This window comes from Anastrepha obliqua, chromosome 5 (assembly GCF_027943255.1).
Source record: "Anastrepha obliqua isolate idAnaObli1 chromosome 5, idAnaObli1_1.0, whole genome shotgun sequence".
Lineage (NCBI taxonomy): Eukaryota > Metazoa > Arthropoda > Insecta > Diptera > Tephritidae > Anastrepha > Anastrepha obliqua.
This window is the reverse complement of record NC_072896.1, coordinates 41,220,899-41,240,430: the sequence shown is the minus strand read 5'-3', so window position 1 is coordinate 41,240,430 and position 19,532 is coordinate 41,220,899. Positions and strand designations below refer to the sequence as shown.

General features: G+C 35.6%; 2 protein-coding genes across 8 annotated transcripts in view; one reads left to right on the top strand and one right to left on the bottom strand.

Annotated features, from left to right (window-relative positions):
* Positions 1-16,929, bottom strand: part of LOC129248395 (cyclic AMP-dependent transcription factor ATF-4) — a 34,898-nt gene extending 17,969 nt beyond the window's left edge. Inside the window, exons 1-3 of the mRNA XM_054887927.1 lie at positions 16,769-16,929; positions 9,244-9,525; positions 9,079-9,177 (exon numbers count right to left, since the gene is read on the bottom strand). Of these exons, the coding sequence (XP_054743902.1) occupies positions 9,079-9,177; positions 9,244-9,418 (274 nt within the window). The 5' untranslated portion in view covers positions 9,419-9,525; positions 16,769-16,929. The remainder of the gene's footprint in view (positions 1-9,078; positions 9,178-9,243; positions 9,526-16,768) is intronic.
* A 1,558-nt stretch (positions 16,930-18,487) lies between these two features.
* The window catches only part of LOC129246982 (protein WBSCR14 homolog), a 63,739-nt gene continuing 62,694 nt past the window's right edge, over positions 18,488-19,532 (top strand). For 2 of the 7 annotated variants that reach the window (XM_054885778.1, XM_054885772.1), the window contains exon 1: positions 18,793-19,155. The gene's annotated coding sequence lies outside the window, so the exon portion shown is untranslated. The other 5 variants (XM_054885774.1, XM_054885776.1, XM_054885773.1 and 2 more) reach the window with 5 other exon arrangements.

Here is a 19,532-nt window from a genome sequence, read left to right as displayed (position 1 = left end):
ATGATTGTTTTTTTAATCTTCTGGTAGATGATTTCATGGCATCGATTTTTCGAATATGATATCCGGCATGTGTCTGCCGTGGCTACGAGTTGTATTTTCCATTCGATTATTCCAATTTTGGACTACTTTTTGCATAAATCTGGCCATATGGCGTCAATGGTGGCTTGAATATTGCAATAAATTAACTTGCGCTGTATGGCAAGTTACGCCATCTTGTTGGAACCAAATGTCGTCGAGGTTTAGCTGATTAATTTTTGGAAACAAAAATTCAGACAGCATAGCTCGATAACGCCCACGGTTCACCGTAAAGGCAGCGAAGGACCTCATTTTGAAAGAAATAACGACCGATGATGCCGCCAGTGTGTAAATCGCACGCAAAGTGCTCTATGAAGAATTTTCCACAATTTGGAGGCGTTGTTCTGCCGTTAAACGATTCATGACAACTTTCCGAACTTTACTGAACAGTTTCCTACAATATTTTCAGCTGTCAAACCATAGTTATTGATATCGATAGTTCTCATGAAGCCAAAAAAAAACACCCGATATGGTACGAGAATATAATATGAAAGGCGGTCGCCGTTGCCGAACGGGTTAGTGCGTGACTACCATTCGGGAGTGCGTAGGTTCGAGTCTCCATGCATGATCAGTAAATAATAGAACATGTTTTTTCGAATAGCGGCAGCCCCTCGGCAGGCAAAGACAAATCTCCGAGTGTATTTCTGCCATGAAAAAGCTCTTCATAAAAACCATTTGCTGTTCGGAGTCGGCTTAAAACTGTAGGTCTCTCCATTTCTGGAAAAACATCAAGGCGAACACCACAAATCGGAGGAGGAGCTCAGGCAAACACCTAATAAAAGTGTACGCGCCAATAATTTATTTATTTTACTTATAATATAAAAATATAGATTCAAATAGCAACGTCAAAAAGTGAGATACATTTATGAGTGAAGTGTGAAAAAAAATCAAATAATTAAACTCTATTGCATGTGGTTCATGAACCGTTTGCTCACCTTACACACCTTACACAAGGTGGCCCAAAATTAATCACCCTATCGGAAAATTTATAATTTTTGCAAATAGCGTCGCACGTCAATCATATTTGACACTTGTGAACTAGCAGCTGCAGTATACAAGCACACAAGTAATGGAATGCATGAAGGTCTAAAAAAGATTTCCATCACTCAAAACCATTTTTTTTATTAACTAAAAAAGTTATTCAAAAACAAAACTGGATGATTAATTTTGCGCCATCTTGCAAACAGCGCACACTTCACTAAGCGCTATAATAATTGTCTACTTTCCTTTTCTCAGCAAAATTTTCTACGGCAACGCACGAGTACAGCAGATTTTCACGGTCCGGAACCATACTGTGGTTTCAAATGGAAAGAAGCTAAATTCATGCTTCAGGGCTTATAACACCTTTTTCCTACTATAGAGAACTGCATGATATGCGTAAAGTAGACATAAGGCAAATAATTGATTTTCTGACAGGTCACTATTACTTAAATTACCATCTGCCAAAAATTCACATTGGGAATGAGACAGAGTTTAGACTCTGTCTAGAGGATCATGAAACCACAGAGTAAATCTTGTGCAACTGTATTGCCTTTACAAACACAAGACTGCAGATCTTTCATCGAGATCCGAATGAAATCAAGAATACTTCTGTTGCAGATATTATGAAACTTGTCCACAAGGCGGAAAATTTACTGAAAGAATTTGGCTTTCACCCCAGGCCCGGCATTAGATGCTCTTAGAGATATAGTGTGGTGCTGCCAGAGGTTCAATTGTTATCAAACTCTGAAAATGAGTCTGACAAACACTGTTTTCGCATTTTCACGGATGCTCACTTTGCTCTTGGAGTGTACTAATCTGTGTCTCAAGCGAAGGTATATGCTATTCTAGAAGCAATGAACTCTGTTGTGGCAAACATGTGGAGAGGCAGATCTGTATGTGTCTGCAGCGATAGCTAAGCTGCGCTTATGACCTTAGACAGCCCTCCAACTACTTCAAGGGTTGTTGAGTTCTGTTAATGCAGGCTGAACTATGTCGGCAGACATAATATCCTGATGCTAACATGGGTCCCGGGAGACGTCTTTGGCACTGCTGTGTTAAGAAGTCTTGGCTCCTTGGTACCACAAGAATTAAAACCCCAGTGCAATACAGTGGACTTAATGTTGGTTGAATGCTGTACTTGCTAGCTGTCCCGAGAACAAAAACAAAAACTACTTCTAAAATTTGAAAATTGCAATTTGTACTCAAATTGACTAACGGTGATTTGCTGTTTGTAAACAAATTGCAAATGAGAAGAAGAAAATAAAATGTAGCTACAAAATTAAAATATGGAACGAAAATCCGTTTACCACCACGATAAACTGGCCTGTAAAGTTAGAGGTTAGTTGAGAAAACAGCGCTAAATGTATTAAATTTTTTAAATAAAACTCTAATGACAGAATCAAAATGGATTTCCCATATGAACACTGCACAAGAATGTTGTACAATCACATTGGGAAATCAATTCAAATTAGGAACTAGCTCTATCTCCCATAACCTCAAATTGAACTGCAGTGAAAGTAAACTTGAATGTTTGTTGGGTGGTATATTTACAGAGATTTTTCTTTTAAAAGACCACTCGTCAGATCACAACACTGGGTGTTTATTGATAGCGTTTGCATTATCAACAGAAATAAACTCTTATGAACGTATCTATTATATACATATACATACATACATTTGTATGTATTCGTATATATGTATATATGTGCTTACATTTACCATGTAACAGCGATCAGTGGGCTCATGTATTTTTTCAAAGTATACTGAACAGATGCGAAAATACGTATTAACGTACAATGTATTATATTATTAAAATATTATATACATATGTATGTACGTAGACTTGTACGAGCAGTTGTATAAAAAAACAATATTTAAGAGAATACTGGTCCATGGGATCATTGCCCAGTTGGAATACAGTTTCGATTGAAATGTCGTAATTGGATTTTCTTGAACTGCAGCTTGGAAAAAGTAAAATTAATAACATTAAAAGCATTTAAAAATTATGTTTCCATGAGCTGAAAACGCACCAAAACTGCACCAGAGACAATAACTTTGGCTAAGTTTTATGATGTCTGAAACTTTCGAGTTGTTTATTGCTCGTGCATGTTTTCAAAATCCGAATTAAAACCGAAACCGAATTAAAAATACCTGATTATGTGTATGTATGTAGTCATATGGAATACTATTTTTAACTTGAGCATCATATTTTTTTATTAGAATTTTCTACTTTTTATAGGTAAAGCAGCTTCAAGAATTCATTCTTTTTTCAGCCTCCTAAAAGTCTTTTTTCGCCCTCTTTCTAAATACCAATTCCCTGGTTTAATTCAAAGCATCATTTCATATGCGGACGAGAATTAGCATTCGCTGTGTGTTAAAAAATTTCGATGCGTGACTAAATTATAGTTCACAAAGTATTAAAATTTTTAAAGGTTGTCAGTTTCAGAACGTGAGTAAAAGAAAACAAGGTAAAATATGTAAAAATATCAGGCTTTGGGCTTTGTGACTACATAAAAAAATTCAAATAAAATTTTTTTTTTAATTAATAAATATTTATTTGGGCAATACTGTTTGCTCTTCAATCTGGTCTTAAGCAGCACTGATATAATTCAGTAAACATGCTGATATCTGTATTATGGCGAGACAAGTAAGGCAGGCGCAGTACAGACATTATTACGAAAAACAAAGTTGAATTTGAAACCTGTGTTCGAACTGGTCATACAAGCCCGAATGTGATTGGTATCCGACGAAAACGAATTCATTTACTTATTTATAATTTGTTTTCATATCACACCGTCGATATGCATACATGTGTATATGCTTTCATATAGGTTATTTCAACCAACACCTTTACAATACATAACTTAACCAAGCATAACTGATAAACAAACAAAAAAATTCAACAAATTTCAAATGTAAACTTGTTTGTTAAAATTAAATGTACCATATAATAGTACTATATACCAAAATAGCTCGGTCGCAAAAGAACACAAACTATTTGTGTAACATTTTCCAGGGAATCTGTTCACGGATGGTTCGAAGTTAGATGGAAAGATTATTGGGAAAGTCTCTCCATTAGCCCCAATTAAAAAGCGTCATAGCCATACACAATTTCTCAAGTAAAAACTAAATTAAATTGAACGCCGATAAGGAAAAGAGGTTTGTAGTCATAATTCTACTAAAATTTTCGTTAAGATACCTATTGATAATTATGCGATTATATTACAGAAAAAAGCGTATGCCATAGTTGCTTTAGCCTAATATTGCTTATTATAAAATGTAATATCCAACTTCGCATGCGTATTGCTGCCATAATTTTTTGCAACTTCGGTACACGTCGTTTACGGATTTCCTCCAACTGTTGCTACCTGCAAATTGCGCAATTAAATTAACTATTGTTTCTCCTTGTATTTTCCTCATAGCGTTAATAATAAATAAACAAACCAGAAACACTAAAATATTCCACCAAACCAATTTCTATGAAGGCAGTCTTGACAGCTGATCGTCAATTTTGCAGCTAATCTGCCATATGTGAACGATTAGATTAATGTTTATGAATTTATTGCACATCACTGCATATGTGAACGTACTTTAAGCTATCTAATGGTGCGATCGAAATAAGTAAGAAAATGTTTGAATGCCATTTCTGTCGCTTAGGAATATTTAACTATTAAACTAATATAGGGATACCAGATCACACAAACTTCGTAAACAACTGTATGGGTAGGTATGCAACCTTGAGTTGCTTTAATTGGGTTTTCCTTGCTAAAAAAAAAAATTCGATACGCGACTAAATTATGGGCTTGTTCGAGCTTCAATCACAACCGCAGTGTTGCATGATTTGTGTAAGTATCACGTTTGATGTAAAATTCTGGCAACATTGTCAAAAGCATCACGTTCGAAGTATCAAAAATTCGGCAAATGTTGCGCGCGAATACAAATAAATCGGCATCCAAAATTTTTTGTTTGCCAAACATCAGAAAAGTATCAGTTGAGCAATTGCAACAGTGTTGCAAATTATAATCAATGCAGCAGTATTGCCGCTTTTATTACGTGCCTCGAACAAACCCTAAATTTCACGAAATAACAAAATGTTTAACCACTTCGGTACGAGTGTCGACTATAGTCGACGGCCACAAATGAACACGCACAGTCTAATTTTTCTAATTTTTAATTTATGTAAATAAAATTGCCAACATTTAGAAATATCGTAAAAAAACATACGCTCTCTTTATTTACATTACAAGTAATCTTCTCCTGTAATGTAAAATAAGTTTTCAGTGCTTCAAAGCTTTTCTCGCCACAGATCTGTAAAAGAGCAAAACGGATTCACTGTCGATGCACGAAGTAACATGCGAATGGTGAGTGCCGGCTGTGGGCAAAATTTCGTGGCCAATGCGCGCCGTACCGAAGCGGTTAAAGGTTGTGTGAAAATCTGAAACGGGCCTCTCCTGGCTTAACAAACGCTCGGTGACAACACTGACTAGCAAAATTACAAAGGTATCCAGTCCATAGGTGGATCGGCAATCGAGGGAGCATCTGTGGTAAGGATCATAACACAGAGAATGATGAGGCGAATCATATCATTGCCTTCTACTCAGCTATGTCTAAATATTAAGCCAACTTAGCTCCCAAACTTGTAATACATTTTGCCGCCTGCTGATCACCATGACTGGAATGCCATCCATAATATCCAGTAGTTACTGTTCGAACAATAGCTGTCGCCCCTCGGGAGGCAATGGCAAACCTCGAGTATATTTCTGCCAAGAAAAAGATCCTCATAACACCTATTTTGCCGTTCGTAGTCGGCTTAAAGCTTTAAGTCCTTCCAATATCAAAACGCACACCACAAATAGGAAGAGGAGCTCGGCAAAACACTGTTCAAACATACGTTTTGTTTCAATCCACATGTTCCTACACTTTTTTTCTACATTTATATTTTTAGACGACTTCTTTACACAATCATCTCAACGTCACCCTTATAGCAATCATATAAACCTAACTCTCTAACAAACTTATGATTTCATCTAAGCCATCCAGCTAAAATTCGCACTAAAAATGGCACAAAAGTAGTCACAATATAATTGAAGGTAATGAAATCATGGGTTGTAAAAAACAGTCACTAAGCTGGATTTCCAAACATAACGATATTGAAGATGGTTGGCAGAACACAACCGCCTATTTTTGAGGTAACAAATTCTTCATGAACTAAACGAAGTAACACCAAACTTCAAAGACAATATTTATAGAAATCATCACTAGGAACTGTGATCTACGAATATAATGTTGAAATCATGAAGAAAAGATTTCAGATGAATAGGCAATATCAGACCTTTTACCAGCTCTCAACGAATTTGAAAGAATCTGCTGATGGGCTGACGTAACCGGGGTCATGACATTGTTTATGACAAAAAAATGAGATTGTGATATGCAAAAAAAATCAACACATCGCCTACTTTTGTTACATCGCTGCCGTCTGAAAAACGACTGATTGGACGAGTGTGTCAATATGAGTGAAATGAGCGGGCAGAATTGTGTTGCCGAGTATCCGGTGGCACGCCAACCGAATTTACTCGCTCAATTTAGTTTTTCACCATAGCTGAAGGTCAAACCTGGTAATCTATCATTCTTGCGCTCAGATGTTATATACCTATATATTCTCAACACAGAAGGTGAAGAGAAGAAGGAACCGATTCACGACTTCCTATTTCAATATTGAACGCTGCTATTCAAAGCAGATATAATATAGTTCGAATCAACGAGCCGTCTAAAATTGGATTATGCGGAGCCACCATCTTGTTTGACGAAAGCTGAGTGGGACCTTATAAATTCCTCTCATTCCATAGTAACTAAAATTGTACAATTTTGCTATCAAAATTTGGTTACTATGAAGCGGAATTTTAAAGAAAGAATGAAAGGAAACTTTTTATTTTTTTCTGCGCATATACATATTATAGTCGCCGCCTACATGGAAGATATCAAGCCATGGAATATTGCGAATTCTGAAACAGCGACCCATGCTGCGTTTATACTGCCCAGAATAAATACTGGAACAGCAGCAAATTCGATAAAGCAGAAGGTCCGTTTTTCAATTACATCACGTATACTGGATTTAGTATACTGAACGTGGTCACTAATCAACGTTTGTTATGTTTTTGAGGCAGCAAGTGATTAATCTAACTCTGGCTGGTTCTCCGGTAGTAAATTTTTAACTGGAGAGTACTAAGTGAAGCTTCACTCTCGGACTACTGGGCGTAGAATTTTAAATTAGCGAAAATGTTATATGTGCTACACCAACGCGAAAAGGAAAAGGGACTGACTAGGAGGAGCTGCGTCTAAGATACGATCACCTCAAATCAGTGGTGAAGCGGTACTTGATTTAATAACTAATCTGCATGCAAATATGGATAAAAGTTTTCCACGCCTTAGCCGTACTCTTGTTCCTTGGTAAGAAATATACAGTCTGGACCAAACTGTAAATACACACATCAATTTTTAAGCTTAAAACATAATAGTAAATCCTATAAGGGTGTGGGAAAATTATTCTTGCGATCTTTTCCATTTTTTAAAAAATGAGATTTGCTGTTTGCCAAAGAAGTCATAATATAATGAGAAAAATGGAAAATTACTGAATTTAATAGTGGTCATTATCTCCAAATTTGGTAGGAATTACTAAACTAGCCTCTTTCAGCACACCCTCAGCCTTCGCATTAACATTTCCATCATGCGGCGATATAGAGGGTAATTTTAATCAGCCTTTGGGGATAAACGTATATTTCCTGCTTGTCATGCGATTCGTTAATTGTTTGTGCTATCTGATATTTTCTGTTACTTCATTCCCTAAAGTCATTGGCTCTCAAGCATGCTAGATTATAAGGTTTGGCCAATCTGCTATGTTGAAATTCGAAATTTCACGAGCAACTTCGGTTGCCACGTCACCGGTACTCGGCAACAGAATTTTGCCCGCTCATTTCTCACGTATTCACACACCAATCAGACGGCAACGAAGCAACATGAGCGAATACTGTCTTAATTTTTTTCGTATATCAAAGTATGTAAAATATAGGTTTAAATTAAACTTTCTCCTTATTAACCAGGAGTGATATTAATACGGGTCGCTGCAGTAACTTAAACCCAACTACCGTGGAAACGAACATTTTTTGTATTTTTAATTGTTTGGTTGGGTAACTCAATGAATCAAATTTCTGTTCAAATAGGAAAACATTATATATCTATTAAAATATATATGGAGTAGAGCAATAACAGCTATTTTCCAAATATCCACGCAGTATGCTTATTATTTTGGAAAAATTGTTTAAGACATTTACATATGCATAATTTAAGCTCTATCTTCGCAATTTCGCGCCGAATGTTCTTCTTTCAGGACTTCAGTTGTTCCTGGTTTATATACGTAAACTCTATCTTTCAGATGAACCCACAGAAGAGTCAATTCGGACGGTCTTGGTGGCCAACTTGCTGCCTCATCCCGTAAAATATTTCCAGGAGTTTAAATTACAACAAATTGATAGTTTCGTTAGATGTTTGACCGTCTTGTTGAAATGACGAGTTGTCAATATCCATACCATAAAGTTTTAATCGTCTTCATATTTTCTCTTAACAGCAATTATATTTTTAACAAAACAGCCGGAACGAAAGTGCACTGATGTTTTTATGTATTTTATAAAGTCGACGAAACATTTCTTAACTTTTTTATGAATAGCGCCGGAGGATTATATGACCGAAAATATTCACAATTTTGCGAAATGTAGTCTTACCCTCTTTCTAAATAACAAAAGAGACGTCATTGATTATTGACAGCTGTCAAACAAAAATACTGTTTGAAAGAACTGTGCTTCTAGCTTCGCTCTCATGAGAGTCAGAAACGACCCGTATTTATATCTAGCTAAGAATTGTCACTCCAGCGGCAATCCATAAAACTTTATGGTGAATATTTTATGCTCTTACAACAAAAATTTTAGTGATACTTGGTCAAGTTTATATACAATCAATAAATTCACATACCTTCCTTAAGATCAGAAAACTCAAATACGAAATCATCACCATTAAGAAGTTCCATACCGGGTTTTAGCTCAAAATCGTCGTCACTGACCAATATAATCCCTGTGTGAAGTACAGATATGATTATAGACTAGATGACTTAAAAAATATTTTACAGTGTGCATTTACCATTTTCAATGTCATCATTTAGCCAAAAACCAGCTGGTTCAGTCATAGAAAATAACTCGATGGGCAGCGGAGATATCGGCTCCGTTTTGCCGTCCCAATACAGATCCGGGGGCAAAGTTAGCGACTCCATTGCTGAATTGTTTGTATCCGCTGTCATTTTCGAAGTTGCTTTCATATTTTCGACTTGTTATAAAATATGCTGAAGATGGTCTGAAAAATTGTGATTTGGAGGAATCCTGTCCTAAAAACGCTGTTGTTGGTGTGAAGGAAGCCATGGTGGCTCTGGAGAAGAAAAGAAAAAATACACAAAATACATTATTTTTAAGCAATAAATGGATTCATAAATATTATATACATATGTACGACTAACTGCCAAACTCAGAAATATTTAACAGTGACTTAAAAAATCTTACTCTCTGAGCCAGTCAGATTCGTTAGTCTCCTTTAACGCCAAGTCACAATCAAACTTTTACGTAGTAAGTAATATTTTTATTTATTTATTATACGCAATTGAATTTGTATTAGGTTTGTTTTGAATTATCGAATGTGGTTTTGTAATACGACAATCTTTGTTGTAGTGTGCGTTGGCTCCCCAGTTATTTCTACATTACTACAATCTAACTCGAGTTAGCCCATCTATAATACGAGCGCATAAGCCAAAGCCAAAGCGTATTTTCCGACAGAAGAAACGAGAGGCCGAAATACGTGAGTGCGAGGGGCTTGAGATGCTGGACAATAGGAACAACGGCCGAAAATTCTACCAGAAAGTTCAGCGGCTTACAGAAGATTTCAAGACCAGGGCGTTTTCCTGTAAGAACAAAGACGGCGAACTGGTGACTGACGTCCAGAGCATGCTTAAATTATGGAGGGAACACTTCTCGAACCTGCTAAATAGTGATACCTACGCATGTCACAGAGAAAGTTTACCATCGACCAAATATACACAATACGCCAAATCTTGGAAAAGACCCACAAAAGGAGAATCGACACACACCATCTTTTCGTCGATTTCAAAGCTGCATTCGACAGTACAAAAAGGAGTTATCTGTATGCCTCGATGTCTGAATTTGGTATCCCCACAAAACTAATACGGCTTTGCAAGATAACGTTGCACAACACCAGCAGCGCCGTCAGAATTGGGAAGGACCTCTCCGAGCCGTTTGATACCAAACGAGTTTTCAGACAGGGTGACTCGCTGTCGTGTGACTTCTTTAACCTGATGTTGGAGAGCATCGTACGAGCCGAAGAATTTAATCGCTCAGGCACAATATTTTATAAGAGCGTACAATTGTTGGCGTATTTCGATGATATGGACATCATAGACCTTAACAACCGCGCTGTTAGTTCTGCCTTCTCCAAACTAGATAAAGAGGCAAAGCGAATGGGTCTGGTGGTGAACGAGGACAAAACGAAGTACCTCCTGTCTTCAAACAAACAGTCGGCGCACTTGCGTATTGGCACCAACGTCACTGTTGACAGTTATGATTTCGAGGTTGTAAAAGACTTCGTTTATTTAGGAACCTGCATTAACACCGATAACAACTTCAGGTAGGCAACTGAGTAGTAAAGTCCTCTCTCGACGAACAAAACTAACACTCTACAAGGCTCTCATCATGCCCGTGCTAACGTATTGCGCAGAAGCTTGGACGATGACAACATCCGATGAAGCGACGCTTGGAGTGTTTGAGAGAAAGATTCTGTGTAAGATTTTTGGACCTTTGCACGTTGGCAACGGCGAATATCGCAGGCGATGGAACGATGGAGCTGTATGAGCTTTACGACGACATAAACATAGCGCAGAGAATAAAGATCCAGCGGCTACGTTGGCTCGGTCATGTCGTCCGAATGGATACAATGCTCCGGCTTTGAAAATATTCGATGCGGAACCAGCTGGTGGTAGCAGAGGAAGAGGATGGCCTCCTCTGCGTTGGAAAGATCAGGTGGAGAAGGACTTGGCTTCACTTGGTGTGTCCAATTGGCGCCGGTTAGCACGAAAAAGAAACGACTTCGGAAATCTCGACTGGCAACGTCGTAAAAATGCTATTATCGATTCCGACGTGACCACGAAAATCTCCCGCAGTTTCGAAATTTGTGAAATCGGCATTTTTATATGAACAGCTTTGATAGTTTTTCGTGACAAATTTATACGAATGCTTTACTTTGCCGGGCGAAGACATAAAATAAATAAAAATAATTAAAACGTGTTATTGAATTCTCTAAAGTAAAAAATGTGAGGAAATTGATTTATTGGTAAATGTTGCATAATTTTGAAGATATTTTTTCAATAAGTATCGACCAATACGACAGATTTAAACGCTCAGTTTTTCAATCGGAAGTCCTTAGATAAACTTAACAGCGAGTACAATATTGTTATTTCTTTATAAAGACTTACGCTTAGACCGTCCAAATTAAAGTCATTTATATTAGATTAGATTTCTTCGAGGTTTGCACTTCGACATCATAGTCTTTTCTGCCCGCTGCTTTTCACAGTACCTCTTCCAGATCCAGATCCCTTATTAAACTCAGGAAAGAGTTGGGTGGGTTTGAGCGTGCGTGCCTTTATTCTGGCTGCAGTAGATCGAGATCTCTCGGCGATATAGCTCTATGGGAGAAGGTGCATTAGATTCTCCTAAGATTGGTCGCAGAAACGACAGGAATCAATGAATCATATTCTGATCATGTGCAGATGACTTGTGAGAATGTCCGTGATCATTCTGAGTTTATCTTTGGGATGGTTATGAGTTTTTTAAACCTCTTTTGGTTATTCCCTCCCAATAAGAATTTCACCTGTATAGCCCCATAGTTTGGTGCCAGTTCGGGACCGCAGCCTCTCTCTCCATTGCGTCCGCTACTTCGTTCCCAGTTATATACTCCTGTGTCGTGACGAGAGTTCGTTCATAATATTATATATGACAAATACACAGCATTTATTTGTTTATAACGATTCTTAAAAAAATGCCTTCCATACATTTAAAATGTACAAGTTTTATCACAAACTCCTTTCAAAATATATGATGACCCAATGGAATGGTGCGTGACTACCATTTCGAATTTGGAGTACGTTGGTTTGATTCATCGTGAAACAATATGAAGAAAACGTTTTTTCTAATAGCTCCTCGGCAGACAATGGCAAACTTCAGAGTGTATTTCTGCCATGATAAATATCTGCCGTTCGGAGTCGGCTTAAAACTGTAGGCCCCTCCATTTGTGAAACAACATCAACACAAAATAGGCGGAGGAGCGCGTCTGGTTATCAAAGTGAGAGTCTTTGTATTTTCTTTCCGTTCTTCCTTCAGGTGACATTTGAGAATAACTCACCAAACTGTTGTTGTAGAATCGGTATCACCTTGTATAGATACGCCTTGTTGAAAATTAAGAAAATACAAAACACCTCTATATAGAGTATGAAAATTGTTTAACAAAAACACGAACAAGCCCGACATTTTAGCCAGGGCAACTAAAATTTCTATTTAAAGCACTAAAGAATTACCTCTTTCTTTCTTTTGGAGATTTTAAAAAATCAAAATAGACGCTATATAAGCATAAAGACGTAACAAAGACAGAATATTGAGCCAACTTAAACAACTAAACAGACTTATAATTTTAGTACAAAGAAGTAGCTTACGATCAGTCTCCGAAACTTCCAACTTTTATAATCCAACAAAAGCTGTGGTAAACTATGTGGAGTTTGTATCCATTGGAAAACAGATTTTTGACAGTTCTCCAGAGATTAGAATTTTTCGACAAGATTTAAGAATAAAATGTGCATACCAAAAATGACAAGTTGATGTGATTAATAAACAAATGTTAAAGTTTTTCACAAAATCTGTGAAGAATATCGAAGTGCAGAGATAAGCAGATAGCAATAATAAAGGTTTATTTCTCTTAATTATTAAAAAGCTAGATAATTTCCTATCTCATAATTACCCATAGATTCGATCTGAATTTATAAAAACTGTTATTGCGGTCAGTTTTATTATTTTATATTTAACTATGAGTTTCATTGGAAAATGCCCAATATTTCTCACAAAAAAGCCAACGGAACATGTTACACATAGCTAACCTCACCATTTCAAATTAGGGGTGGGACTATTCGAATAAAAATTATTCGAATAATAAAATCTTTTATTCGAGAGGTATTCGTAATTCGAATAATATTTATTCGAATTTTTTATTCGTTTATTCGAATAATGCTATTCGAATACCTCACTATTCGAATACCTCACTATTCGAATACCTTACTATTCGAATACCTTACTATTCGAATACATCACTATTCGAATACTTCACTATTCGAATATTTTTGGTAAATATTTATTTAGATTAGCGGACTACTAATCGGTTTATGTACAAGTGCATGCACCATGAGAAGGGCCAATGTAATTTTTATATTTTTAAAAGCATTTTCTCCCTGATGTAAATGAATATATAATGAGGTATTCGAATAGTAAGGTATTCGAATAGTAAGGTATTCGAATAGTGAGGTATTCGAATAGTAAACTATTCGAATAGTGAGGTATTCGAATAGTAAACTATTCGAATAGTGAGGTATTCGAATAGTGAGGTATTCGAATAGTAAGGTATTCGAATAATGAACTATTCGAATTATTTGAAACGAATAGTATTATTCGTTTTATTCGAATAATGTTTATTCGAATATTATTCGAAAATAATCCCACCCCTATTTCAAACACGTGTTTCACAGTGTATTCGTGTATTTTTGCATGCAGTTTAATATTAAATTGGGGAATAGTGCTTATTTGCGTCAGTTTTTCTCTCGGGTTTGGCAACCTTATTGAAAACTGGCAACAATCATGACGGAAAGTTCCCATCATTCTTGGGCAACCGCAGTTTGAATATCGAGACCATAATTCAATTATTAAAGGTTTGCTCACTTGTGACATTAGAATTCTGACACTCCCTTACAAAAGATCACATTTAACCCTTTCGCGATATTATTGCCACATGGCAACAGTAAACTTTAAAAGGCCGTCAACACTCTCTTGTAAAAAATATCAACTTTTTTGTTACATATTTTCAAAAATTGAAGTTTAATGGTTAAACAGAAATATAATAAATAATAACCGCTCATTATATATCGGTAATACAACATTTGTAAAGAAAGCCTTCTGGCATATAGCACTTCACTCTGAAATTTGTATTTTGCATTTTTAGATTTTTGAGGCATTTTGGGCAAATGTTTTCAACAATTTTTGAATAAAATATATAGAAAAATGTTCAATCTGTCATTTGGCATATAAATATTTTTTCGCTCGCAGCTTTAAAAGCTGTGCTAATTTTTAAAACTAAGCTTGTTGCCATATCGCAACAAATTTCTCGTAAGGTGTTAACTTGCATTAGATTGCAGAAGAAGTTTATTTGCGATTGAAACGAATACAAAACATTTGTTGTCATATGGCAACATTAAAAAAAACACTTAACAAAAAAAAAAACTTATTTGTATTGTTATTGGTCCTAAAATAAATACTCAGACAAAAATTTGGATTTTTTGGATGGCGCAATAAAAAGATGTAGTGAAAGGGTTAAGAAGGGCGAAGAAAGTGTTGTTAGTAAGTTACATATAATATTTTTAAAACAATCTAGTGCGTACTTTCGCATCCTATATTTGAAAAGCATCGGCCTTAGATTGCCAAAATGTCCATCTTTCACGCTCATTTCCCCCTATATGATAACCTGATTTAAGCGGTATGTCCGGATGTACTCCATATCGTGGTCCATATTGGTCCTGGACGTACCGAGCAAGTTCTTGCTCATAAGCACATCCTTCTGAAAGCCAAATGTTTTTCCTACATATTTTACTTTTCCTCCACTTTTACTCTAAATTTCTAAAGTTAGCAACCCAGTGTCTTGCTAAGGGAGCCGATTTGTCAAGAGGAAACGAGAAAGCTGCTTACTGAGCAAACCTTTTATTATTGAATCATCGAGACATTTTAAATGACTAGCCGGCGTCAGATAAGTACATACACGTGAATAATCTGTTCAGCGTGACACATACCAAGGCGCTTTCATTCAAAGTGGTGTTGCCCTAAACCAACAACGTTTTTTACATAGAAATACAATACAAATACAACAGAAGTAGAAAAGAAAAGGCGAACTATCGTGCGCAGCCGACATGAAGTTAAAGCTACAAGTATACGACGATAGTCCGAATGTAACGACTTTTAGTAACTTAATTTTTTAAATATATTACTTAATAATTTTAATTAATTTTAATAAATAAATAATAATAATAATAATTTTGTGCTACAATCCGGATGTACACGGAGAAAAACAAAAAAAAAAAAACAAATCTATTGTCTACCAACACCAACTTTGATAGATTCGCCTTGATACAAACTCACAATTTTAGAGTTGTAGCAATACACAATGCAAAAAGTAAACAAACGAAATACAATCTAAACACAATTCCCATCAAACATACAACAGTAACAGTTAACCATTCTCTTAAGGCAGTAGTCTGCTTTAGAAGCCGAAAAAAAACGTTTTTTTAGCAATTTTTTTTGAAAGGGAAGGAAATGATTGCGGTAAACGGAATTTTAAGACGATAGTGTACTATATTTAAGGTTTAAAAAACAATATTTATTTTAAAAAAATATTGAAATTTTTTAAAGTTGTAAGTATTTTTCTGGAGCGCCTGGAGTCTGCACTTGTAAATCGGTGCCGGTGATGGAGGTCGTGCGATGCATCTGAAACAGTCGAACCAAATTTTTTTTTAATTTTTATAAGTTTCTTTTCTTTATGAACTAAAAAAATACCGAAGAAGTTATAAAATTCCAATTTTGAAAAAAAAATTCACTTTTTTAAGAAAAAAAATTGACTTTAAGTTGCAAAACAAGTAGTTTAAATAATACTTTTGTCCAACTTTTTTAGTTCAAATAGAAGATAATTTAATACTGAAGCTAGATCACTTTGGTTTTTTTCGATCGGACATATATTCTTTTTGCTATCGCCGGCACCGTTTTCTAACACTTGTGAAAATGAAAACTCGAGAAAACGCGCTTTAAAGTTCTGCCTGAGCATTCGCACCTGCTCGACGCTCGGCCACCAAAACTGCTCTAGCTTCGAAAATATGTCGAATTGGCCTCTGGAATTTTAAAGACATATTCTTGGATAGTTTTGGAAGAGATTTAAAACAAAACAAAAAAATCGATTTTTTGAAGCCTGTAAAGCAGACTACTGCCTTAAACCCAGCATTTGCCTTTAATGTAAACATATTACATCGTTCAAAACTTCAGTGCTCGATGGCAACCCTTAGGAAGCCTATGGAAATCTTGCAACGAATGCAATTTAAGATTTCCAATTTCGCAATAGTATTATTTATTGCGTCAGCTCAATACAAATCATATAAAGAGTAATTGGTGCTCTGCTGTAGCAGGTTCTATTCTACAAAACCCATCAAATCAGGAATTCAGTGTAGGTAAGCTGCATGCCAAAATGGCGCTAGATTCCGCGAAACACAGCGTACAAAATTAGAAAGTGTTCATGGCAATGGACCTCTACTTACATTTGTTTTAAAATCATTTTCGCTGATAACTTTATGTGCACTAAAGTGCTGGATTTTGTGCTTACGCAAACACACTAGATATCCATTTTCACCTCAATATAAATGCAAAAAAATCTATAGATAACAATTTACGTTTTTTCGGTTTCATTGGGCAAAATGGTACTGAAAGAGGAATGGGCATTAAATATCTAAATCTAATCGAGAGTAATCGCTCCCAAAGTTGCCACACTTTTTGCCTACATTGTATATCGGGCCTTATGTTGATTGAAGGGTATTCACTCAAAAGACGTTAACTATGAAGAGTAATACATTAGATAAATTGTGAGAGTATCTTCGGTTTCCAAGTCTAAGAGGGTTCGGAAGCAAATTGCTGCCCGCTCATTTCACATGTAAATTACCATAAACAATGACTGGGTTGCTTTTGCTTTATATTACCAACACAATCTCAATTTTATCGGTAACAAACCACCAAATCAGCGGATTTCTTCAAAATCACTGATGTTGGCCACAGCAGAATTCTCTCTACCGTGATTATATATGTATGTAAGACTTCTAAGACTGTATTGACAAATTGTATTCATTTGCAATCAACCTACAAAATAACTCTTCGTAATTTGGCGACCTACGTGGAAACCAATGTTGATATAAGCGGTATGGGCTAAACAAGTCGCGTTGGCAAGTCACAAATATTTTCAAAAAATGGTAGCAATACCGAACGAATGTGATACGAAAAGAAAAACATGAATGTCAAATGACGAGATAGAAGTTGCCAGAAGATCCGAGCTGCCACATCTAGAAGTTAAGCGTATGAACGTGTAAAAGTAAAGTAGAATAATAAGCATTGAAATTACATAACGCAAGCAAGCTATGTTGGCATTAGATTGTGACCTTTATTTAGCAAACCAGTGGTGGAACTCAGAGGATTCATAATTTTAGTTGAGGAAAACGTAATACTATATATGCAATATAAAATACATAAATGAGCAAAAATTGACAATTAAGATTTAAATGAACTTATCAAACATTGAAAAACAAAAATGAATGAAGGAGAATCCCATAATTATAAAGATTGCAATTTCTAAATATAGGACAAAAAGTGGGTAACAAAAACAAATTTTAAAAACAACAAACAAATTTACAGAGATAACTTTTAATTTTTTATAGTTCAGATATATTTTTTTTTTTTGTAAGTTTAGAAGATCACATTTCAATGCAATTATATCATACCCCACTTATTCTTTATTATTGATATTTTCTTGCTGAAAAATAGTATTGAAACATAATTATTTGCTGGAAACATCAGCCTTGCACTAACTGCAATATGTAGCTTCTTCATTTTAATTTTTCCCACAATAAATTTCTGTAAAATCATTATATCGCGGCGATCATTTATTTTTGGTGCCTTTTGTCTGGCAGCTCGCTATTTCATCTATTAGCTGTTTATTTGCCCAGTTATTGATAGTGCTGCTTTAAGTTATGTGGTCAATTAGTATTGTAATACTTTATTTAATAAAGAAATTACACCCAAGAATTTATTAAGAAAGTTAACATAATAAATAATCTCTAAAGACGTCAACAATAGTGAGAGTTGAAGTTAGACTAGCCATTTCGCCACTACTGTTAAGAAGCGCTATCGAAATTGAGGAATTTCAGAGATATTTTTAACAATATGTTTGTCAAAGCAACGCAGTGCTCCATTCTTGACAACCTGGTTTTCGTGGTGAGTTCAGTGACAGTAATATGTATATCTCGGACAATTTTTGATAATAATAATAGTAGTAAAATTGAAGTGATAGAACGGTTTTCCAAAGTGGTAATTTTCGTAAGAAATTTCGCGTTAATTACATTCATAGAATTCCAAATACGAATCACATTATTACATTGAACAAAAATTGGTTTAGAGCCATCAAAATTAAAAGCTAAATTTAAAAATCTTGTTAAATCAGTGCAACAGCGTCAACTACGTATCCGTCGCCATCGCTGAGCAGCTCGACATTCTCCAAAGCATAACAGCAGTTCGTTTATCAGCATAAGATCTGATCCGTCAAGTTTTTCACTGGCCACTCGACAATGGTGCGCAGACAGCACCAAAAGCCTTTGAACAAAGAAATACATTGGGTTTATTGAAAACCAAAAAGCCAGCACTCCCATCCAGAATGTTATCAAATCCGTACCTCTTGTCTCTAATACACGTTATTTGATTGACTCAATCGAAAAAAATGATCTTTAGTATCGGAGTGTTTGCATGAGGGCAACGCAACAACAATATTTAACATACATATCTATTCTACTAAGCATTGTTGGTGGGAAGAAAGACATATGTATTTAATTATTCACGTCATTCCGATAACGTACACAATATTGGTCATATTCTGAAATCTTGAGACGTATGTAAACACATAAACATAATCAACTATAAAATGGAATCCATCATTAAGAAACATACTACGACGAATCAATGCCAACGATAGGTTACATTAGCGGAATTTTCCTCTCATTTCAAATTTTAATTCCATAACTTCTGCACTACATCAAGTCTGGAAGCATTAGTTGTAATATAAGACAATACTGCTGTAGTGATGTAGTGGCTGTATGATAAGGAATCTTAGAAATAATTATTTTCGATCTGAGTTAATTATTATGTCACAGTAAATATTTATTTGGCGTAAATACGTAGCAATAATAGAAAAACACATAACGTATGCTCAACTTAATTTATTTGATTTACATACATATGTATGTACATATGTATGTATATTGAAAA